The sequence below is a fragment of the Macaca mulatta genome, chromosome 4 (genome assembly GCF_049350105.2).
Source record: "Macaca mulatta isolate MMU2019108-1 chromosome 4, T2T-MMU8v2.0, whole genome shotgun sequence".
Taxonomy (NCBI): Eukaryota; Metazoa; Chordata; class Mammalia; order Primates; family Cercopithecidae; genus Macaca; species Macaca mulatta.
The window spans coordinates 43,336,297-43,361,542 of NC_133409.1; the positions used below are offsets into that span (position 1 = coordinate 43,336,297).

At 42.4% G+C, this 25,246-nt stretch overlaps 1 protein-coding gene across 2 annotated transcripts in view; it reads left to right on the plus strand.

Annotated features, from left to right (window-relative positions):
• ARFGEF3 (ARFGEF family member 3) overlaps positions 1-25,246 on the plus strand; it is a 182,374-nt gene that overhangs the window by 90,760 nt on the left and 66,368 nt on the right. For both annotated transcript variants that reach the window (XM_001095348.5, XM_077999463.1), the window contains 4 exons: positions 3,816-3,920; positions 5,391-5,724; positions 11,733-11,845; positions 12,899-13,809. In XM_001095348.5, coding sequence (XP_001095348.3) covers positions 3,816-3,920; positions 5,391-5,724; positions 11,733-11,845; positions 12,899-13,809 — 1,463 coding nt within the window. The remainder of the gene's footprint in view (positions 1-3,815; positions 3,921-5,390; positions 5,725-11,732; positions 11,846-12,898; positions 13,810-25,246) is intronic.

Sequence of the window (25,246 nt, forward strand, 5' to 3'; positions counted from 1 at the left end):
ATTTTGCTAACTTAATTCCTTTATTTCTATTAGCTAAACTTGATGCCTCTTCTACCCTCTGAATAGGTTATTCCTCTGAAATTACACTAGAATCAGTATTTACTAACCTCAACAGCCATTTCCAAAATTAGTGCCTCTTAGGGCTTTAGCTCTGTAGGGGTGTGTGTTCATGATATGCTTGGTCTCTTGGGAGGATTCAGAAAATGTATTCAGGAATGTAGAACACTCCCTCGCATGCCTTGGCAATGTGGTATTAATAGAATCCTATGTTAGGCAAGTTGAGTTACATGATGCTTTTTAAATCCAAGAATTTCAGGAAGGATAATTGGGCTTAGAAAGATACTTATTCTCTGCCTGTTTCCCATCACTCTTTCCCTGCTTCCCTCTCCTCCTAGAACAGAATGTTAGAGTGAAACCTATACCAACGCAGGCTTGGAATCGATGGGGCCTACCAAAGCATTCCCACTGTCTGTGTTAATTCCATTTCTCTCCTTACACAATTACTAAATTTCTTCTCTCCTTTAACTAAATTCAAATCTATTTCTAAGGGAAGCAAAGTCAAAATGGTTCAAAACAAAACCCTAAGAACTCCAGAGATACAAAACGTGCTAGGTTGCCCTCCCAGTAGCCTTGCCAGGAGATGTGGCTGCTTCGCCTTCACGGCCCGTGGGTCCACGCCTGAGCGCTGTTCTCCACAGATCGTGCACCTCGGAAGAAGTTCAGTGATGAGCAGAGAACGAAACCAGCAGATACTCAGCCTGTCAACCATGAAATGCTCAGACAAAAGACCAAGGAAAGTGACTTACAGCCCTAAGTGGACAGGTTTTTCCCTGTGTGTTTTGAAGGAGTTGGCTGGTTTCTAGGCTACTTTTTGCCTTGTGCATTCTACTTGTTTGTGTAGGGCCGGCTGTTATATGCATACACAATGTGTGCGTGCGCGTGTGTATCTAGTGGAAGGTACTTACGTTTTAAACAGCTCCTTTAATGGTGTGACTCATGCACGGCCACGATCACCTGTTTTCCAGACTGCTGCAACCCACGCAAAAGCTGCTGTGTTCAGTCTCCAAGGAGACTCTCAGGCCAGTTACCTTGGCAATGCGTTCCCTGTCAGTGAGTCTGATAATCTCGGGGTTGAAGAATTCACCGTGGCACACTTTGCCAATAGCTTAATGACTCATAGCTTTTCTATGGACTTATTTCCAATGATTTCAGAAAGTGAGAGTCTTTCCAGTCTATAGTTGTTTTCGTTTTGTGATGCTAGACTGACAGTTTGAAAGAAAAAGAGAAATTTTTGAATTGGAGCATTTAATAATTCTTCTTCTTAATAACAGGTCAAGTGATTGGTCAGAATGATTAACCGAGACTACAGTGAAGGCCATCCTTCCAGAAGTGATTTTTTAAATATGGCTTACAATTGATACCATGGCCCTCTGATTTGTCCTGTCCACTCTCTTCCTCGTAAAGCAAACAAATTGAACATTCTGAAATACAGATCTGGTCATGTCACTGTTTTACCTCCAAATAAAGTCCAGACATCTTAGCGGGGCCTACAGGACCCTTCCTGATCGGGCCTCTGTCCACCTCTCAGGCTGATACCATCCTCACACACTGTGCTTTAGCCACAACCTCTCAGCCCAGATCCCTTCCTCCTCCACCCCCACATTTTGTGACACCTCTTCCTGTGCCTCACCATGCCACAGTCTCCTACTTGAACTTGAGAATCTACTAAGACAGCGTGTCCTGTGGATATTCTTTCTAAGAAGGTACTCCTGCCATATGGTCTCACAGAACCTTGTGTTAAGGTATTCGTTCACAGCCCTTCCCACCCGTGCTTTATCTACTGGCTTATATGTCTGTCCAGTCCCATAAGAGTGAAGAAACCTCCTGTTTCATGTCAAGAGCTACGTCGTGGTCAAAAGCGTAGGGAAGCTTGTAGGACTAGAAGCCTAGAAATGTGAGGTCCTTACCTGGCCCAAGAATGGCTCATGATTTCTTACTCTTCCTCCATCCATCACCTTCCTCTTGGCAAATAGGAATAATTTTTGTGGAGACTCAGCCTTTCCCCATTTCTTCTTCTACTCTCAAAGGGTGTGGTAGACAGAGTATATCCAAATATAAGTGACTTTCCCTTCTACAGAATAATAACATTATTTAATCATTATACAGCTCTCTTTAGACAAGGGAGATTTTAGAATATGGGTCGGGAATCTTTTTCTATAAAGGGCTACAAACTATCTCTGTCTCTTGTCTTTGTTTTTGTTTAGTTCTATAAACCTTAAAAGAAAATAAAAACAGTATTTTTAGTGAAGAGGCCACAAAAGGCTTTCGGGCATAATATCAATGTTGGGGTATTTAATGGCACATAAATAAAGGACTCCATCCCTCTTACTATCCTGTGTCTTACAATTGCACGGTCTTTCTCAATTTGGCAGTTGTGTGGATGTAACCTCTGGCCCTGGCAACTGTCTACTGTTAACTTTTCTTTGCTTCCTTCCTCTCTCTTCAAGTTTCTAGTTGGCCTGTCATGAGCATTTCTGTTCCTTCCACCCCCTTCTCCTGGGACTTATTTGAACTGTCAAAGACACTAGACTTCCTGACTTCCTTTGGACATTTATTTATTTTAAATTAGGTGAAAGAGACACAACCAAAAATTATTTTTATAAGCAAGTTTTTCCTTTTTCTGAGTATTCCCATTCCACATTACTGAGTGAACTCTCTAAGAAAGGATTTATTATGTGTTTGCAATAAACATGTCCCTGAAAATTAAATTCTTCCTTAGCCCTATCTGTCACTCTTGTCACCTACCTGGATTTTAATACTTTCTGGTAGGCTGGGGAGAGAAGTTAATCTGGATATTTAGGAATGTGTTCCCCATAAAGTTGTCTGTTTTCTTCATCTGGCTCTGTTCCTCTATGAGGAACCCCATAATAATAACTTGGACACAAAATAATTTCTCCACAGAAAAATCACGTTTCCTCAATAAGGAAGAAAAGTCTAATGCAAGTTCATAAAGTGTTCACCAATGAAAAGATAATGTGGTAAACGGTCTCTTGAAAGGTTTAGATAATATAAAAATTAGCATTTCTGCCATAAACTACGGACTTTAGTTAATATATCAATTTTTTATTAATTGTGGCAAATGTACTATACCAATGTAAGGTTTAATAATAGTTCAATATGGTAACTCTGTTTCATGGTCAGTTTTTTGTAAATCTCCAAGTGCTCTAAGAAGTAAAGTTTATTAGTTTAAAAAAAAAAAAAAATTCACCCAACTGTATTATTTTGCTGAGGTTGCTGTAACAAAGTGCCATAAACTGAGTACCTTAAACAGTAATTTATTGTATTACGGTTCTGGAGCCTGTAAGTTCAAGATCAAGGCTTCAGTGGGGTTGGTTCCTCCTGAGAACGGAGAGAGAAGGATCTCCTCAGGCTTCTCTCCTCACCTTGTAGATGGCTGACTTTTCCCTGTGTCTCTTCACACTGTCTTCCCTCAATGAATGTCTCTGTGTCCAAATTTCCATTTCTTTAAGGACAGAGTCATGTTGGATTAGCATCCCCCCAGTGAACTGAGTCTAACTTGATCACCTCTGTAAGGACCTATCTCCAGATAAAGTCACATTCAGAGGTGCTGGAGATTAGGACTCCAACCTGTGAATTTGGGGAGAGAGACAGAGTTCAACCCACAATGCTAACCTTCCCCCAAAAACTAGCACTTTGGTAACGCCTACCATTTTTCCGAGCATGTTTCCACACCTTACCTCTTTAATTTTGTCTTGTCTTTTGTCTGCATTTGTGTCGGTTCTGCTCTTCCACAGTGACAGCCAGCAGCTGCAGCTTCTCTACCTGGAGTGCGTCCTGTCTGTGCTCAGCAGCTCCTCCTCCTCCATGCACCTGCACAGGCGCTTCACGGACCTGATCTGGTGAGCACCCACTCCTGACGCCCCCATGCTGACACTAACCCAAGGGCTTCTGCTGGCTGTGTCTCTGGGTCCCTCTCCATGAAGTCCATGACCCACCAGTAGTAGTTTCATCTGTGCATAAATGTCATAGAGAGAAAGCAGGGAAATTGTGGCCAGGTACAGTTGCTCATACCTGTAATCTCAGCACTTTGGGAGGCCGAGGCGGGCAGATTGCTTGAGGCCAGGAGTTCGAGACCAGCCTTGGCAACATGATGAAACTTAAGTCTCTACTAAAAGTATAAAAATAGCTGGGCATGGTGGTTGTGGGCACCTGTAATCCCAGCTTCTTGGAAGGCAGAGGCATGAGAATTGCTTGAACCCAGGAGGTGGAGGTTGCAGCGAGTGGAGATCAAGCCACTGCACTCCAGCCTGGGAGACAGAGTAAGACTCTCAGAAAATAATAATAATAATAATAATAATAATAATAATAATAATAGGCCAGGTGCAGTGACTCACACTCCCAGCACTTTGGGAAACCTAGGTGGGCGGATCACAAGGTCAGGAGTTCGAGGCCAACACAGTGAAACCCTGTCTCTACTAAAAATACAAAAATTAGCTGAGTGTGATGGTGGGCGCCTGTAATCCCAGCTACTTGGGAGGCTGAGGCAGGAGAATCACTTGAACCTGGGAGGTGGAGGTTGCGGTGAGCTGAGATCGCGCCACTGCACTCCAGTCTGGGCGACAAAGCTAGACTCTGTCTCAAAAAAATATATAATAATAATAATAATAATAAAGCAGATAAATTGTTTTGTTGACATCCATCAGACCAAAATCCGCAGAAAAACCGATGCTGATTATGGCAGAATATGCTTCCAAGGCCCTCTTTGGTTTATATCATAGGATCATGAGATACCAGAACCAGAAAATTTTTCTGTGTTTTCAGCTCGTTCAAAAAGCAGATAACTTATGCAGGGAGCAAGAGATACTGAGCTTTACTCCTAGCCCTAGCTCCATCTCAACCCAAATACCAGTCTCTTAATCATAGTCAGAGATTCCCAGAAGTGACAGGCCCCGCAGGCAGGCAGCTGGTTTTCGGGATCCCTGGGCTTATCGACAGGAAGGAAGCCAAATGGCAGGTGTCAGTGTGGAATTTGCAATTAACTTCTCAAATGGTAAATAATTTTGTTATTTATAGTAATATGAAACTTTATAACAGCCATTTAGCATTTTGAGTCCATTTCTTCACTTATGATGGTTTCTTAATGCTTCTCTTATATATTATTTCATTCATGCTAGCTCAATTTATGAGTAAAAGTATTGTTGAAATACCCAGAAATGTTAGAGAGACTTAGAAAACGGGCAAAATGTAGCCAAAAGAAGAAGCAGTAAAGAGCCCCACTCTTGTCATTTCTGCAGCATCTGTTTACTCGCAGAGTAAATGTTGTCATTTGTCTTGTGGGGAAACTTCCTTTTCTCACCATCTCTTCCCAGGAAGAACCTCTGCCCTGCTCTCATCGTCATCCTGGGGAATCCAATTCATGACAAAACCATCACCTCTGCTCACAGCAGCAGCACCAGTACCAGCCTGGAGTCGGACTCTGCGTCTCCGGGAGTGTCTGATCATGGCCGGGGATCAGGCTGCTCCTGCACTGCTCCAGCCCTGAGCGGGCCCGTGGCTCGGACTATCTATTACATTGCAGCCGAGCTGGTCCGGCTGGTGGGGTCCGTGGACTCCATGAAGCCCGTGCTGCAGTCCCTCTACCACCGAGTGCTGCTGTACCCCCCACCCCAGCACCGTGTGGAAGCCATCAAAATAATGAAAGAGGTGAGGAGGCACTGGAGATCGCCACCAGGTTTACAAGGTTTACAGGTTACAAGTTTCGCATACAAGAAACGCTCAGAAAAGGCTTGTCAATCACTTGCCAGAACTTCATTGCTGCCTCATGGTGTCCACTAACGAATGCTGTGTCTAGAGTCTGTGCGTGCGAACGTGTATTGCGAACCTGGGTGAGAGGGGTCAGTGATGTTCAGTGATGCAAAACCATTTGAGAATCGAGCTAGTGCTTGGTAAGACTCTGTTAGATGTGCACCTGACCAGGCCCATGCTGAGATTTCATTCTTCTACCTTAGGTGCTGTTTGTGCAGATATATGTGTTTATTCGCCTTTGCCAACGTTAGATTTCAAAATGATTTTATACTCAGGTGGCACATTATCCCCAAAAAAAGAGCTTTGCCAGTCTCTGCTAAGAGGAATCCTTTGTTCCATTCTTTTGCCTCATTTCTCCCAAATGTCACGACCCCAGCGAGAACATAAAGGTTGTCCGGATTGCAGTAGCCATCCCAGTGTGCTGCTTCGTAGTTTTGAGGCAGAATTAGGCTTATTTTTGAAGGTGCTTCAAACAAAGATTCCTCTGCCTTCTCTCAGAAAACCAAAAGGAAAAGTCATCAGTGTTTTTGTATTTGTGAATCTGATCATAAAGGTCCAATTGCAACATTGCATTTCCTTTTGGTATCTCACCCCTGCAAAAACCAGAGTAGCAAAATTCCCTTGTTGATGATTAATTTATTTTAAGCAATCATTGCCGCCAACCAATATCTGAGAAGTTAAATTTGAATTCTTTCTTGGTGTTTTAATGAGATTTTATTGTTATGACTATTGGAAAGTTCTGACCCACTATTTCTAGAAATTAAGGAGTGGCCCAGATATAATGGCTGTTAAGAAAATCTATGAGCCCATGATAATATTTACCATTCTTTTTCTTGCCTATTATATGCCAGGCACTTCACATATATTATTTTTATTATTCATAATAAATTTGTGAGGTTGTATATCAACTTTTATTTATTTATTTATTTATTTATTTCGAGACAGGGTCTCACTCTGTTGCCCAGGCTGGAGTGCAGTGGCACAATCACGGCTCAATGCAGCATGGACCTCCTGAGTTCAAGTGATCCTCCTACCTCAGTCTCCTGAGTAGCTGGGACCACAGGTGCATGACACCACACCTGGCTAATTTTTGTATTTTTTGTAGAGACATGTTGCCCAGGCTGGTCTCAAACTCCTGAGCTCAAGCAATTCACCCGCCTCAGTCTTCCAAAGTGCTAGGGTTACAGGTATGAGCCACTGTGACCGGCCATCGACTTTATTTTTACCAATTAAGAATGTTACTTCTTTTCCCCACCAGAGCTTCAGGCAATGGAGATCAAAAGGCCAGCTTTAAGAACTGATCTTCACTAGATGGGCAGATATAATACAACTTTGGAGGCCGGTGAGACTAGACCACTCTTCACCACTCAGATAGCAGTGGCCCTTCCCCAGGGTCCTCCCCTGCACCTGTTCAACTTGCATCCTGGAGGGGCAAGCATGGGCTTCCTCTGATTAGCAGATCCCCAGGAAGATGGGAGAGAAAGGGGCTAGCAAGGCATGCTCAGCTCCTTATCCTAAATTCACCAGTCTGATCAGGGGCTCTTCCTATACCTAGAAGAAATGAGAGGAAAAGAGAAGAGAGGCCTAGAATTTTACTGCACTGGATGTTCCTCCTCATAGAAATGTGATACCAGAGGAAAAGGAAATTCCCTCCCACAAATAAACTTAGGCTTGAGGAGGTCAAATGGTTTGCCCAGAGTCCCAAAGAAAAAGAAGGTGCAAACCCTGGACCCACTGACCCTAATCCCATGATCTTTTGCTGTATCATTCTTATCACTGGACTTGACTCTCACATTGCAGTGCAGATGACCCCCAGCAGCCTGTTTCTTGGTGTTGGTTCTGCTGCCCATTTCAGGAGCCTGAGTTTAAGAGTCAGGGTTCGACAATGAGATCACTTGGACTCGGGAAGGGGAACATCACACACTGGGGCCTATTATGGAGAGGGGGGAGGGGGGAGAGATTGCATTGGGAGTTATACCTGATGTAAATGACGAGTCGATGGGTGCTGATGAGTTGATGGGTGCAGCACACCAACATGGCACAAGTATACATATGTAACAAACCTGCACGTTGTGCACATGTACCCTAGAACTTAAAGTATAATAATATAAAAAAAAAAGAAAGAAAAAAAAAAGTCAGGGTTCAAATCCTCTTTCTGCCACTCACTATGTGATATAGGTAAATCATTTAACTCTGAACTTAAAAGTTTTCTCATGGGTACATTGTTATAATATTCCAAAGGTTGCAAATTCAAAATGCACTAAAGTTTGCCTAAGTACTTTGTAAGTATCAGGTGCTAAACAAATATGTGGTGTACTTATTGCTCTTGTAAGTAAGAGAAAAAACATATGGAGGCTGAAAATAGTTGGTTCAATTCTAGCTGGCCTCCCTCTCCTGCCTGTTTTATTCCTTTTGCCTTACTGGATTTATGTCCATAAATCACCACTGTTAACAATTTTCCCATTGCCCGGGGCACTCTAATGGCTCTTCATTGACTCTCCCATCAAGGCTGAGTTACTGTGCCCAACTTCCAGAGCCGCCTTCCATCATTTGCATTTTCCATCACTTCCCAGGATGCACCTTCATCCCATTGACTGCTTTGTTCAATTCCCACCTCCCCGCCTCTTCAGGGTTTCCTGTCCCTTAGTCCTGTGGGCCACTCCCCCCTCACAGAATTGAGTGGTTAATTGCAACAGGCTAGACAACACTGCCTCTTCCCATTAGCTTATTTACAAACTCCCTTAGGAAGATAATATTATGCCCGTTTTCAGATGGGAAAGCTGAGGCTCTGGGGGGAGAAGTCACTTGCCCAAAGTCCTTCACGTTGTGAGTCGTAAGGCTAAGACGGTGAAGCCTGATGTTTTAAGTATGGCTGCTTCTTTGCTATCAAAATCCTTGTCCTTCATGGCTGGGCTTCCTCAGACCACTGATCGTGTTCTTCTTTAAATTCCATCCCGCCATTTAGCAATTGATTATACGCCCCATCACACTGATTGTTTCACAATAGAATGGGGAACAAGCTTCTTGTCTCCTCAACTAGACTTTTCTGTGTAGATTGCTTCTGTATGTTTTCCCCTAGTATTTAACACTATAATGCTTGAATCAGAATAAGTGTTTAGCAACTTTTGAGTGACTGACATGTGGACCTGAAGACAAAATGTCTACAAAGAGGCTATTTTATAAGCAGCGGCAACCTTTCTTTTCCCCTCAGAAATGACAGGCACTAGAGCAGTCACTGCCCACAGTAGAGCCGCTTGGTACCTGGATGCTAAGTACACACTTTGCGTATAGCATACGTAGGTCTCTAAATGTGTTTTAAATAATTTCCTTTGTACTGCAAAAGGAAGTTAGTTATGTTTTTCTGTTCATCATACATGTTCTATCTTCCCAAGGTCATTTTGCAGAGGTGATGCTAGAATTTGATGGTAGTACCCAAGTAGCACGTCCAGGCAGTGCTGCCCCAAGGAGCCCAGCAGACTAATTGGGGCCAAGATGTTCTAAAAAGCAGCACCTCCACTTTACACGACAAAATCAATCATTTGGGAAAGTTGGTAACCTAGATACCAAAATGTGCAGGGCTTGTGCACACAAAGAAAACCACTGGGTTCCCAGGATGTTTGTTTAGCCTTTTGGAGTTTGTACGCTTGGTGTGTTATTTCCCTGTTCTAGTTTTAGTTTGTCACTCTGCCATATGCAGTGTGTGCCTATTGATCAAGGACATACAGGACATCTTTGGTTTTCAAAGCACAGCCCTTTTTTTGTTTCTGATTTCCCCTTAAAATGAACAGTAATGAAAAAGTACAGCTTGCTTCCTTTTCTCTCCCATGGCTCGGCTTTAGAAGTTCCCTAGTCTTTATCAGACCTCTGGCACCCCAGCCACAGATCCCACAACTCTCATTCCCACCTGAAGAAGCTGAGATTAAAATATCTTTCCTTTTAGTATTTGTCGAGGGTTCTCCAGAAACCTTATCAATCCATCCCTTTCCCTCCAGATTCTGAAGCAATGAGAAATAAGCACAGGATTAATGTGGGAATTAAAATAGATTATCTTGGGAGGCCAAGATGGGCGGATCACCTGAGGTCAGATGTTCAAGATCAGGCTGGCCAACATGGTGAAACCCCGTCTCTACTAAAAATACAAAAAAATTAGCCGGGCGTGGTGGCACATGCCTGTAGTCCCAGCTACTCGGGAGACTGAGGCGGGAGAATCTCTTGAACCCAGTAGGCAGAGGTTGCAGTGAGCCGAGATTGTGCTGCTGTACTCCAGTCTGGGTGACAGAGCGATATTCCATCTTTAAAAAAAATTAGCGAATTTATTAACAGTGAATATCTAATTTATTACCGGTGAAGCTGAATTTTAAATTGTGGTAGAATCCCAGGAGAAAGTGAGGTTTTCCACTCCATCTTTTGGAAATGCACTTATCCTTCCAGCAAGAGATGGAGCATCCTGAGGCTCAGAGGGTCCAGCCGCGGGGCTGCAGGCCTGTAGAGAGGGGGTGAGAGAGAGAGAGGGAAAGAGAGAGCCTGCCAGACTTTAGCCCCAGCATTGTCACTCTTTTTTTTGATGCCAACAAAAAGTGGAAGCTTCATTTCTATTCCTCCCAGAGAGCAGAAATGTTCAATTTCTGTGGTAAGAAAAAATATGGAAAGAGGGAAAGAGGAGAGTCACTTAAAATACAGCTTCTTCTGTGTAATGGACCTTTTCCTGCTTTGCTTGGAGTATCAATCACTTTGAAGATGAATGGACATACAATGGGACGTCTGCTGCAGACACACTGCATTAACCATCTTTCCTTGAATCAATTTAGCCTCAAGTTGACATCTTCTATAGATTTCTACCGTATGTATATAAAAATGTGTTAGAAATGAACAATTATGAGCAGTCTACATATGAAAACTTGTGAGAAGCAGTAAATGGGAAGATATGTATAGCTTTAACTCCTTATATTGAAAAACAGAAAACCTTAATGTCCTAATTCTCCAGCTTAGTTAGAAAAAAAAGAATAGAATAAATTCAAAGAAAGTAGAAAGGAGGAAAAATAAGGATGAAAGAAGAAAGTAATGTGACAAGGAAATATAGAGGATTTTAAAAAGCAGAAAATGTTAGGACTGAAAAGATCAAGAAAATTGAAAAACTTTTCTCAAGAGCAATAAAAAAATTTCAAACCAGGTACAAATGAACAGAAATAAAAATGAAAAAATACCTAACTATAGATGTTACACACATTAAAGAAATAAAAGAGAGTATTAAGACATCTTTAGAACAGTAAATTTGAAAACCAGGTAAAATGGATAAGTCCCTAGGAAATAATGCAACTTTTGAAAAGTTGGTTCAAGAAGAAATTGAGGACCTGAATAGTCCTATAATCTTTAAAGAAATGGAGGAAGTAGTTGAAGGATTCCTATTAAAATTCTGGCCCCATGTAGCTTTAGAAACAAGTTATACAAACATTCAAGGAGCAGGTAATTCCAATCTTCCATGAACTTTTTCGGTGATGAGAAAGAGGGCATACTTCTCCACCCAGTTTATGAAGCTAGCCGACCTGTTACCAAAAGTAGACAAAAAGAGTCCAGGAAGGTTATATTAAAGGCCAATCTTACTAAAGAACAGAGATCCAAGTGTTTTCTAGTTCTGTGCTAGAAAAGATTTTTCAACAATCCCTCTGAGAATTTTCTTTGTCTAAGCCAGCGCTGAGCTGAGGAGCCAGGAGCCTGATACACACCATATGTCAAGAAGAAAACCTAAATCAGTCTTACTAAGATTGGAAGTTCCAAATAGTTGCGTTTCTCCTTATACTATATCACTCAGTAGGGAAAGTACATGTTTATTTGATCTCACAATTTAAAAACCTTGTGCTTTTTTGTGATACTCACTTTTCTGTTACTCTTTTACCTTTTTCTTTAAGATACTCGGGAGCCCACAGCGTCTCTGTGACTTGGCAGGACCCAGCTCCATTGAATCAGAGTCCAGAAAAAGATCAATTTCAAAAAGAAAGTCTCATCTGGATCTCCTCAAACTGTATGATATTTATCCTTTTAGGTCTTTATTGAGGCAGCTTTTCTGAAGACTTTTAACTTTGCTTGCAAATCCCTGAGATTTTAAAAAATTCTACATTATATGAAATGTGTCTAATAATTCACCCACAAGCTACATGAGAAGATGTACCTCAATTTATTATAATCATGGAACTTTGTATATTTTCATATTGATTTAAAACCAAATGTACCAAGTGAAATGTATAATAATTATTCATTGAGATTTTTTTTAGAGAAGAACTTTTGACTTACTGTAGCTATAGGATTTCTTCACATGTAGCCCCCCTAGAAAACTGAATATTATAGGGCTCGTAATAGTTGTATTCACATACATCTGTTCAGGAATATGTTTACTTTATAGAGGAAGGTCCACATTATCATATAATCATTATCACTATTTTCTATTTGAAATACCGAGCATAATACAAAAGTGAGATTGTTCGGGAAGGTCATAAATGCTCATCGGGAGCTTCTGTTTGTACCCAGATAAACCAGCAAGCCAAGAGGGAGGGTGATTCAATGCAGACCCCCCCCCCTTTTTTTTTTGACAGAGTCTTGCTCTGTCGCCCAGGCTGGAGTGCGGTGGCGGGATCTCGGCTCACTGCAACCTCTGCCTTCCAGGTTCAAATGATTCTCCTGTCTCAGCCTCCCAAGTAGCTGGGATTACAGGCACACACCAACCACACCTGGCTAATTCTTTGTATTTTTAGTAGAGATGTGGTTTCATCTTGTTAGCCAGGCTGGTCTCAAACTCCTGACCTAAAGTGATCCACCTGCCTCAGCCTCCCAAAGTGCTGGGATTGCAGACATGAGCCACCATGCCTGGCCAATGCAGGCCACTTTATCTGAAGATTTTTCTCTCCCACCTAAGCATGTTTGTTTCCTTTATTTATTGCCCGGACCATTTTGCTTTATGCAAATCAGACTATCCGTTTTGAATACTATGCTGTTAGCCAGTCTAACACTCTTGTTCCTTTCAGAGATATTTTCTATATTTTATGCATTTGTTCCGTTTTCTCTTTTGAACACTGTTTAGCATCATGGATGGCATGACCGAAGCATGCATCAAGGGTGGCATCGAAGCTTGCTATGCAGCCGTGTCCTGTGTCTGCACCTTGCTGGGTGCCCTGGATGAGCTCAGCCAGGGGAAGGGCTTGAGCGAAGGTCAGGTGCAACTGCTGCTTCTGCGCCTTGAGGAGCTGAAGGATGGGGCTGAGTGGAGCCGAGATTCCATGGAGATCAATGAGGCTGACTTCCGCTGGCAGCGGCGAGTGCTGTCCTCGGAACACACGCCGTGGGAGTCAGGGAACGAGAGGAACCTTGACATCAGCATCAGTGTCACCACAGACACAGGCCAGACCACTCTCGAGGGAGAGTTGGGTCAGACTACACCTGAGGACCACTCGGGAAACCACAAGAACAGTCTCAAGTCGCCAGCCATCCCGGAGGGCAAGGAGACGCTGAGCAAAGTATTGGAAACAGAGGCAGTAGACCAGCCAGATGTCGTGCAGAGAAGCCACACAGTCCCTTACCCTGACATAACTAACTTCCTGTCAGTAGACTGCAGGACAAGGTCCTATGGATCTAGGTATAGTGAGAGCAATTTTAGTGTTGATGACCAAGACCTTTCTAGGACAGAATTTGATTCCTGTGATCAGTACTCAATGGCAGCAGAAAAGGACTCGGGCAGGTCCGACGTGTCAGACATTGGGTCGGACAACTGTTCTCTAGCCGATGAAGAGCAGACCCCCCGGGACTGCCTAGGCCACCGGTCCCTGCGAGCTGCCGCCCTGTCTCTAAAACTGCTGAAGAACCAGGAGGCGGATCAGCACAGCGCCAGGCTGTTCATACAGTCCCTGGAAGGCCTCCTCCCTCGGCTCCTGGCTCTCTCCAGTGTGGAGGAGGTGGACACTGCTCTGCAGAACTTTGCCTCTACTTTCTGCTCAGGTCTGTAAACAATTCTCTGCTGTATAGTCAACAAGATTATTCAGAGCAGTTTGCCTTAATGGGCAATTACTATCATGCTTATAGTTTGAAGTGCTCAAAGCATATTAATGAATCTTTGGGTTTCCCCAGTTTAAAAAGGGCAAAGACATCTAAGACCTATTAGTGGTGGTTTATTTGAATTCTACAGCAGTCAATGGCTGGAATATGTAGAGGATGAGACTGATAAATGTACTATGAGACTGATAAATGTATAGGATGTAAAGTAAAGAATGAGAAGTAGCTGCATTCTAGAAAGGTGCTACTGATAGAAACAACCTGACAGTCTGTAATTCTTAAAACACTGAATTATCAGTATGCTTCTATGTCTTGGTGTCTAAAATTCATAGAGCAATGTACTTTTGGCGTATCAAAAAGTAAACTATTTTGAATGCTGTCTTGGATCAGTTGTACTCCAAGTCCTCCCAATATCTTTTGAATTCTACTGAACATTCGAACAATGTGTGATAGTCCAGTATAGCTTGGTAACATTGCATTCCCCCATCTCAGACCCTTCAGTATGTTGAATTGTGAATCAGACCATAAACAGTGGTGCTGGGGGAATAGTGGCCAAATTACGTCAGAGAATCATGCTGGTATTATTGAAGGGAAGGAGAGAATCACTTAGAGTTTTGGTGGAGGAAGCAGACAAAGAATACAGGGAAGTAGTAGCATTTCACATAGTAAATAATTATTTTTAAGGTAGTTTTCTTGAAAGATAATACAGAAAGAAAGCAATTAATGGGTACATAAAATGCATGGTAGGAATAAATGTTTGTGTGATACCAGGGAGGTCATCTGTGCCTTTCCCTCAAATTCAAGTGTCTCTTGACCACAGAATACTGAGGCGAATGAATCTCCCTAAGCCTGTGCTCAGATCCAAAGGGCTGACCCTGAGAACTGACACAGAACTGCTAAAAAGCCATGATCACTTGCTCGTCTACCACCTAACCTTGAACTTGTGTTTGTCATTGTGCTTGCTGCATTTATCATAGTCATTTGTTAATGCATCCACCATCCCTTCCACCCTCCCCTCTCTATACTCCGTGCTCTTTGAGGGCTGAGACCTTGTCTCACTTTTTATTTTCTAACAAAGAAAACTTCACACACATACATGAAAAAATTGTAGCCCAGTTACTGGAACTTGGTTAGAAGCTGACAGATGTGTAGCTTAATAAGTATCTTTAAGAAGCTGACAAATTGTCCTTTTTCAAGAGGACAAGTAAAAGACACTTAAATCTCCGTATATATAAGGAGGAACTTTTTGTTTTGTTTTGTTTTGTTTTGAAACGGAGTCTCACTCTGTCACCCAGGCTGCAGTGCAGTGGCGCAATCTCGGCTCACTGCAAGCTCCGCCTCCGAGGTTCATGCCATTCTCCTGGCTCAGCCTCTCAAGTAGCTGGGACTACAGGCGCCCATCACCAAGCCCGGATAATTTTTTGTATTTTTAGTAGAGATGGGGTTTCACTGTGTTAGCCAGGATGGTCTCGATTCCTGACCTTGCGATCCGCCTGCCTTGGCCTCCCAAAGTGCTGGGATTACGGGCGTGAGCCACTGCCCGGCCGGAACATTTTTAAATATGAGAATGATCCAAAGTTGTAGCAAGCACCAAAGGAGACACAAAATTTTTATTCCAGAAATTTTCACATGACCTAGAAAAAGATGTAAAGAGAAACAATTTCTCTACTTTCCTAATTTTTTTTTTTTTTGGAGGCAGAGTCTCGCTCTGTCGCCCAGGCTGGAGTGCAGTGGCCCGTCTCCACTCATTGCCCTAATTCTTATTTCCTAAGAATTTCACCCCCTATTTCCTAATTTCACACTAATTTTTAAGGCTTCCTAACATAACTTTTTTCCTCAATATTTTTTCTTTTGGAGGTAAGTATAACAAATGTTGGATTTTTTTATTTGTGTGTGAAACAAAATTCATGTTTCATTGGAAGACTAGGAAAATGTATATCTTCTTTAAAAATTATATTTTCCCTAATATCTTTTATACCACTGTCATTAAATTTGACATTCTCTTATTGAACATTCTAGGGGTATGTTTTGTGCATGTTTGTGTCTGTCTCTCTGTCTTTTTGTCCATCTCTCTCTCCCTTTCTCTCTCTCTCTCTCTCTGTCAGACACACCCATGCAAATCCTCCTTCAACCAGCATTTATAGAGAAGCTGAATTGTACTATATGCTAAGGTCCCAGGATATGTACAGCTTATTCTCAATCAATATTTATTGATTGTAAATTGATGAAGTTGTTCTTTGGTCTTTCTTTTTTTTTTTTTGTAACACAGTCTGACTCTGTTACCCAGGCTGAAGTGCAGTGGCTCAGCCTCCCAAGTAGCCGAGACTGTAGGCACCACCACACCCAGCAATTTTTTTTTTCTTTTGTAGATATGGGGTATTGGCCAGGCATGGTGGCTCATACCTGCAATCCCAGCACTTTAAGAGGCTGAGACGGGTAGATTGCTTGGGCTCAGGAGTTTGAGACCAGCCTAGGCAACATGGTGAGAACATTTCTCTACAAAAAAATACAAAAATTAGCCAAGCATGGTGGTACACCTGTTATCCCAGCCCCTCAGGAGGCTGAGGTGGGGGGATCACTTGGGCCTGGGAGGTTGAGGCTCCAGTTAGCCATGTTTGCACCACTGCCCTTCAGACCCTGTCAAAGAAAGAGAAAGAGAGAAAGAAAGAGAAAGAGAAAGGGAGGGAGGTAAGGGACGAAGGGAGGGAGGGAGGGAGGGAAGGAAGGAGAAGGGGAGGGAGAAGGGAAAGGGTCTCACTATGTTGGAAAGAAGGAAATAAAAGAAAGAAAAGAGATGAGGTCTCACTATGTTGTTCTGGCTGGTCTCAAACTCCTGGGCTCAAACGATCCTCCTGCCTTAGTCTCCCAAAGTGCTAGGATTATAGGAATGAGCCACTGCACCAAGCCTTTAGGTCTCTTAAGATGTGCAGTAGTTCATGAGCTGAAGGAGTTGTACATAAAGCCTCTTAGGTTGTTCTTTGGAAGTGGTTGGTGGATCCTTTGAGTCTCTGCCTCTTCCCAGCTGGGAATATTCATATGGAGAGGTTTGGCAGCCTTGGCTACTCCGACCAGCTTGGTGTCCCTTGTACCAAGGCAGAGAGCCCACCAAACATGGTTAGTCCCCAGAATAACTGTGTATCAGAGCTCAGCATGGCCACTGGTTGCAGTAATAATTATGGCCTTGAGCCATCAAGAAATGGTAAAATTATAGTTAGGGTCTTCTATTTAAAATTAACATTATCCAGGAGGCTGAGGCAGACGGATCACTTGAGGCCAGGAGTTTGAGACCAGCCGGGTCAACATGGCAAAACCCCGTCTCTACTAAAAATATAAAAAATTAGCCAGGCATGGTGGCGCATGCCTGTAATCCCAGCTACTCAGGAGGCTGAGGCAGGAGAATCGCTTGAACCCAGGAGGCAGAGGTTGCAGTGAGCCGAGATTGTACCACTGCACTCCAGCCTGGGCAACAGAGCTACTCCACCTCAAAGAAAAAAAAATTCAAATTATCCATACAAAATAACTCCACTGCCAAAGTTTCAGCACAATATATAAAATTTAGCTCTCAGATAACTTCTTTATCAACACATCCCCAGAAATTCCAGATGAATGAATTGTCACAGTGGTGAGGACTGACTTCCAAAGGACCACCTTCATTTCTTATGAGAATTAAGAAACATAATCCTAGCAAAGTCTTTTTAAAATTTGAGGCCAAAGCAGGTCTTCAGTTTTGTGTTTTTGTACCTTTCAAATCAATACTTATTTATAGTATATGCAAAATACGGCTTTTGTGAATTTTTTATGTGGCCAGAATATGGCCCTATAAATGTTGCAGACTGCCCAAATTTTAGAGTTCCATAAATTTCCCATCAGACCAAATATGTTTTATGAAATTATTTTTTAAATGTAGAAATCAATACGTTGAAAAGAGACTTCACAAATGTTGGTTGTTTTCGAATATCATTTTTATTGACTGTAATTTAGTTGTAGGTCTATTTAATTCAAGTGACATCACAGTATTTTCCTATTCAGGAGTTGGACTCTCTTTCCAAATTACAGACCCATCACTCTGTGATCCTGTTACCAACAGCTGGCTGTCTTCCATCACTGCTGTGGTTCAACTGGTAGCACTCATCGTTGCTTTGGCTACCCTCCAGCCACTGGGTGCTGGCCCACGTCCATCTCTGGACTGAGGCATGTTCTCTTGCCCCCTTGCAAGTGCCACTTCCATGATTAAAAATTAACAAAAGAGAAACGTAGATGCTCCACTGAGACAGGGAGATGGCAGATTTCCTTTGTTCTTCTGAGAGAATGTTATGAAAGTAAAAATAGAAGAGAGGGAGAAGGGAAAGAAACTCTCTGAGTTTCTCATTATTTATTTTGATGTCAGAAGCGTCAAACCTCACTTTGTCATAAACATCCATCGAGCCTTCATCCCTACCCTGTTATCAGGGAGCTGCTTTCTTGGCTGAATCACAGTCACTCAGTGTTTCTCAGTGACTCCTATCTTCAGACAGCTAATATGCCATTGAAATGAGCCTTCTTAATTCTACAGGATTCAAGAGAGCCTTTCTTTTCAAAGCAATTAAAGTTTCATATGGTAAGGGAGTTTGAAAATGTTTGGGCAAATAAAGTACGTTTTTTATAAAGACAGTGCTTGACATGAGCTGTGATCACTGCAGAAATGCCTCTTTGATCCTGGATAGAACAAAGTGACATCTGTGTAAGGTGGCTCCTCAGCACTAAAGGAAGGTCCCAGCCTTGTACAGCAATTGATCAAGGGTCATGGGCACTGATTTTGGATTGCTGTTCCTTAGATTACTGGTTTTCAGTTGCAGTCTTGTGACTTACTGTAACCAAATGTAAGGCTATCATAATGCTGCAAGCAATATGATATTTATAAAGTACTAGATTTCCTGAAAGATAGTATAGCAAGTATCAATCTCAGTTATATAAGATCTATCTATTTCTTTACATTAAAACAAAGCTGACTCTAGCCCCCCAGCCTGCCTAGCAGGGAGAACATTTGGTCTCTGCCCTCCCTTTAGTTCTAAACCCGGGGTCAAACCGGAAGCTGGAGTTTGTGTGGTATCTGTAAGGCCCCTCACCTCTTATAGCACCAGGGAGCCTCCATTATCTCCAATCATTGGCTCCCTAAGCGTCCTGTGATTTTGCTGCTGTTGTCTGCCCTCCCCGGGGGTCCTACCAACCCTGCAGGTACTGCCAGGCGGTGGGCAGCCCCAGACCTGCAACCTCTGCCCAGCCTGGGCTCTCCCTTCTCTGCCTCACTGCTTCTTCCCCTGTCTCTTTACCCTCTAAGGAGTGGGCCAAAGTCTCTGGAAGGAGCTCTGGCTTTGTGACTATACAACCAGGAAGGCATTTATGCTGTTACCAAGCCTCAGTTTTTTTCTCTGTGGTTTAAACACCTTAAAAGATGGCAAATACAAGTTTACCTTGCTATCTTTGTATAATGCAGAAGGTAAAATTACAGGAAGAAAACCTCAAATAAGTAAATGAGTATGTTATGCTGCCTCTGTCAGTTAGGATTAGGTTTGTTTGCATATATAGGAAATGCAGATGATGGCCTGGTGCAGTGGCTCACGCCTGTAATCCCAGCACTTGGTCAGGGGAGTTCAAGACCAGCCTGACCAACATGGAGAAACCCCATCTGTACTAAAAATACAAAATTAGCCGGGCGTGGTGGCACATGCCTGTAGTCCCAGCTACTCGGGAGACTGAGGCAGGAGAATCTCTTGAACCCAGGAGGCAGAGGTTGTGGTGAGTTGAGATCACGCCACTGCACTCCAGCCTGGGCAACAAGAGTGAAACTCTGTCTCAAAAAAAAAAAAAAAAAAAAAAAGGCAGATATTACTACAAAAGGAAAGAGATGCATTTCCTTTCCCCTAAATTGAGTCTGAGGTCTGATCTCCAGAGCTCCACAATGATCAGGGACCCAGGTGCTCCTGTCTTTCTGCTCTACTTTTGTTAATAGGTGACTGTCATCCTCAGGTTTCCTCATGAACCGAGACAGCTGGTGCTGGCAGAGCTGCTGGCTTCTCATCCATAGTCTGAGCAAGAAGGAAGGGGGCAAGGCTAGCAAAGGAGCCACCTGAGAGCTAAATACAGCTGCTTTCAGGAGCTGTCTGGAAGAGCCACACAACTTCAAGTTCACTGACCCCTCCTAGGAGACAGGGCACATTGCAAGCCCAAGTAAAGTCATGATTCTATTACCAAGTAAGAAGAAAATGGTTTTGTATAGTAACAAGCAGTTTCTAATACAGCACCACATTTTGTTTTAAAAACCAACTATGGATTCAGAGTTATCCTTATTGTAATGTCATTGGTGACTTCCATTCTTGAATGTTGTCTCAGACAGAAAAGGGGAGAATGAAACCAATGTTCAGAAGGTTTATATAGACATAAATATGTCTGAGCTCTAACTTCAGGAATTTCTTAAAATTTTATTTATTTATTTATTTATTTTTGAGACAGAGTCTCACTCCGTCACCCAGGCTGGAGTGCAGTGGCGCAATCTCGGCTCACTGCAAGCTCCGCCGCCCGGGTTCATGCCATTCTCCTGCGTCAGCCTCCCGAGTAGCTGGGACTACAGGCGCCTGCCACCACACCCGGCTAATTTTTTGTATTTTCAGTAGAGACAGGGTTTCACTGTGTTAGCCAGGATGGTCTCGATCTCCTGACCTCGTGATCCGCCCACCTCAGCCTCCCAACTTCAGGAATTTTACATAGGCACACATGTATACATATCTGGGCTCTAGCCATTTCTCGCCAATAGCTGTGACCATGGGCAAGTTACTGAGCCTCCTCTCCCTGCCTCACATTGCCTGCCTGTAATGTAAGTATGACAAATGGCAGTACTTACTTTATCTATTCTGCAGATTAAATGCAATAGTACATGCAGGTGAGGATTCCTCCAACATCTACTGTAGTGTGAGTGGGTGAGCCAACAGAAAGATTCCATTCAGAGTGGGCCATCTAAAATCTAAATCAGTGATGTTGCAGGAAGAACCCTGGAGTGGGGTGAATTGATTCTGAGTGTTACTGTAGGAGCCCATGCGTGGGAAGGGGTGGAGTAGAGGGAATGATGGATGGCATGGTTGTCAAGACTCTAAAAGGACCTGGCATTGGATGAGTTGGCCATCTAGAGGCTGAAGTCGTGCAGGATAATGGCAGGAAGGGCAGGAGGCATTGGGGTGAAGAGGAGGCCACAGACTGCATGCCAGGGTGGTCAGTGAATGTGGCTGTGTCTGGCGTATCACGGAGGAGAGTTTCAAGGATGGGTGGAAGATCTGGCCAGATGATAGGAGCCTCAAAGGCTGAGAGTTTGCTTGCTTGTTTTAATAAATGGAGGAAGAGAAGTATTCTAGAAGCAGGGATGGAGAATAAGTAGTCTAACAAAATCCTCTACCAACACCTGGCATTGTAGACTATAAAACTTAGAGAATGCAACAATATAAAAACCACACAAAATCTCACTCCTGTAGTCTCAGCACTTTGGGAGGCCAAGGTGGGAGGACATAGTGGGCAACATAGTAAGACCTTGTCTCTACAAAAAAAGACAACACAAAATAACTAATCATACCACCTAGAAGCTGACTCTGAAATATCGTGGCATCTTTCTTTGCGGTCATTTTTCATCATATGAATGTGCTTATTTACATGTATGTGCAATAATAACAATAGCTAATCTAGCATGGAACTTCCTGCATGCTGTGTATTATCTAAGGGTTTTATAGATATTAACTCATTTAATACTCATAACAACGCCATAAAGTAGATGGTATTATTATCCTCATTTTACAGATGAGAAAACTGAGACACAGGTTAAGTAATAAGTCATCCAAGGTATGTACATAGCTAGGAAGCAGTGATACCAGGATATGAGCCTGGCTCCAGACAGCACACTCATTACACTGCACAGTACCAGGATGGGGGGAATGAATGTCATATGTGTAATTTTGTAACTTACTTTCTACTTAATATTTTGTTGCCATGTTCCTTGTGTCTTTAAGTATTCTTTGCAAATACGACTTAGGATGCCTCTGTAATACCCATTCCTGCTAACTTACCACAATGTACTCAATTTCTCCTTTTGGTGGATCTTTAAACTGTTCTTCACATGCTTCTCTTAGAGGATTTTCAATTATTTAGGAGATGCTGTTCAAGAACACAAAAACCTCTGGAGTTGATTAGCTCTGGAGAAAAAAAAAAAAACCATGGTGGCTGAAAAGCTGTAGCCCAGCAAATGTATGAGTTTTTTAAGTCCTGACAGACTTAAAAATACCAGTGGATACCTGGCGTCTCATTGGCTCCTGGGAACCTACATTGAAGAAACAGAAACTCAGGCAGAGATTTATAGCATACTAGCAGATGCCATTTATTTATTTATTTACTTATGAGACAGTCTTGCTCTGTCATCCAAACTGGTGTGCAGTGGCACGATCTGGCTCACTGCAACCTACACCTCCTGGGTTCAAACGATTCTCCTGCCTCAGCCTCCTGAGTAGCTGGGATTACAGGCATCCACCACCATGTCTGGCTAATTTTTGTATTTTTAGTAGAGACGTGGTTTCACCATGTTGGCCGCTGGTCTTGAACCCCTGACATCAGGTAATCCACTTGCCTTGGCCTCCTAAAGTGCTGGGATTGCAGGCATGAACCACTGCACCCGGCCTATATAGCCATTTACAATGATGTTTTCCAGTAATATTTAATGATATGAAAAATTATCATAATGTAATTTTAAAAAGAAGGATTTAAAATTCACATTAAAATGTTAATACTGCTTATCTCAGCCTGGTGTTATTACAGATTATTTTCTTCTTTGGGCCTTTTTCCAAATCTCTAAAAGAATTTCTTGCAACCTCTATCAGAAGATAAAGCAGTATTGTTATGTAAAAATTAGAGCCCTAGGGTTAAAGAAATCTCTGACTAAGCAAAGTTGTGTAATCTTATCACGAAGGTTTAGAAAGCTCATGCTGCCCCGCGTCGCTGACAGCGGGTGTAAGAGTGTCCTTGTGCACAGTGGGTGGGTGGGAAAATTGGTATAAATCTTTTCGGAAAATAGTTTGGATGTATCTATTAAACTTAATATACTTATTCTGCTTTTAGTACACTTGCAGAAGTACTAACATTCATTTCATTGTTTCAGTTTTTTTCATAATTGAAACAACATAAATGTCCACCAATAGAGCATTAAGGTCAAATAAACCACAATGTAACTCTGCAATGGTATATGCACAGTCATTAAAAAAGAAGGAAACAGACCCAGAAGTGTCGATATCAAGACACATCTATCACATATTTTTAGAAAACGTCAAGTTACAGTTCGACATATGTAGTGTGATCTCGCTTTGTGGTATTTTCATACACACAAGGAAGTCCATCTTTCTGGTAGAGGTATCATTGGGCCTTGGAAGAAGCGGGGACTACTGTTCTTATTTTTTATACTCTTCAGTACTATTAAATGTTCTAAATTAATGTTTATCTAAAGAAGAAGTACCAAATTCTCTCAGACACAGAAGAGACTTTTAGGGGTCTCTTGTGCTAATCTGGTATCTAATATTTCACTGGTAAGCAGTCAAGTAGGTGACCCATCCTCCTGTTTCCACAGTCAAGCACATCTTAATTATAGAGGGAGAAAATTAACTTTAGTTACTGAACACTGGGCAATGCAAAGAGTGAGAATACGTTAAAGGTCATAGTTCCTATAGTTTGTTACTGTAAATTGGATAACACATCAGTGAGGCCAATCAGAGGGAAGAATGGAAAATAGAGTAATCTATTAGAGAGATACTGGATATGGCAGAATCTTTTCATGACATTCAAAGCAAGTAGAGCATGGCTAGTGCAAAAACCTGAAGTGTGGGCCCAAAAGACCTTTGCTGATTTTGAGCTGTGTAACTTTGGGCAAATTACTGTCTCTGGGACACTTTCCTTACTGGTAAACAATTTGGCAGGATTAGAAAGTGATGTATGAAGAGAGATTGGTTCTAGGCAATAGAAAGCATTTAATGAATTATCTTATCATGTTTCCATTATTATCAATATCACCAGTAAGCTATATCTGACATAGCAAGAAAATGGCTGTTTAAGTTGACAAAATAGACCTTATTTTGTTTTATTTACAAATTTGCCAGCTCTTTGTAATTTAAGAAATCAATCTGTATGCGGATGTAGGCTGGTACCAACAGATTACCTGTAACCAGGGTAACCTGACGAAGTCTTTCCACCGGCAGTACCTGCCAGGGCTTCATCACTTCGCTGCTGATTTTGGTCTCCATGTCAACACTCCATTAGCGGCCTTTTTCACTTTCAGCATCTGAGCAAGTGCTCAGTTTTCCAAAACATCCCGAGGTAAACATTTCAACATTTTGAAAGGAATTATTACTGATGTCTAAAATGAAAGTCATTTACAGATTCATTTTTTCTTGTTGATAGACTCAATTGTACCTTTCATCTATGATCTAAGATAGTTAAACACCCAACCCTGAATGCTACTTTCTGTTTTACCGTGGAAGGAGACTGGTCTTGTGCCCTGTGTCTCCTCCAGATAACTGAAATCAGCCCCACTAGCACCTTGAGAGTGCCGGGGGTTCCCATGGACCATCAGGGCTGAGATACACTGCTCATGTGCTAACCAAAGATACAGTTTTCAGATCTGACTTGCAGTCTGATCTTCATTTTAAAATGCACCTCAGCCTTGCCAGGCGCGGTGGCTCACACCTGTAATCCCAGCACTTTGAGGGGCTGAGGTGGGCAGATCACCTGAGGTCGGGAGTTCTAGACCAGCTTGACCAACATGGAGAAACCCCGTCTCTACTAAAAATACAAAATTAGCCGGGCATGGTGGCGTGTGCCTGTAATTCCAGCTACTTGGGAGGCTGAGGCAGGAGAATCACTTGAACCCGGGAGGCAGAGGTTGCAGTGAGCCAAGATTGTGCCATTGCACTCCAGCCTGGGAAACAAGAGCGAGACTCCACATCAAATAAATAAATAAAATAAAATAAATAAAAACATAGTAATAATAATAAAATGCACCTCAGCCCATGATCACAAAGTGCTCTTGGTAGACAACGTCTTCAGGCAACTTCAAAATTTCTGCAGTTTTGAATTTCTCCCGCCTTGTTTTATAAGGCAGAGGTAATGCCCAACCTTTGATTGTCTAAGGTAGTTTTATGGGAATAATATATATGCTTACTCCCACGAAAAAATGTTTATACTGCCCTCAAATACGGCAAATTCTTGAATTATTTTCAACTTTGAAAGCTTTCTCTGGTCCACATCTTCTTACTTACCTATTTATTAAAATTCACAGGGATGGCTGGGCATGGTTGCTCACGCCTGTAATCCCAGCACTTTGGGAGGC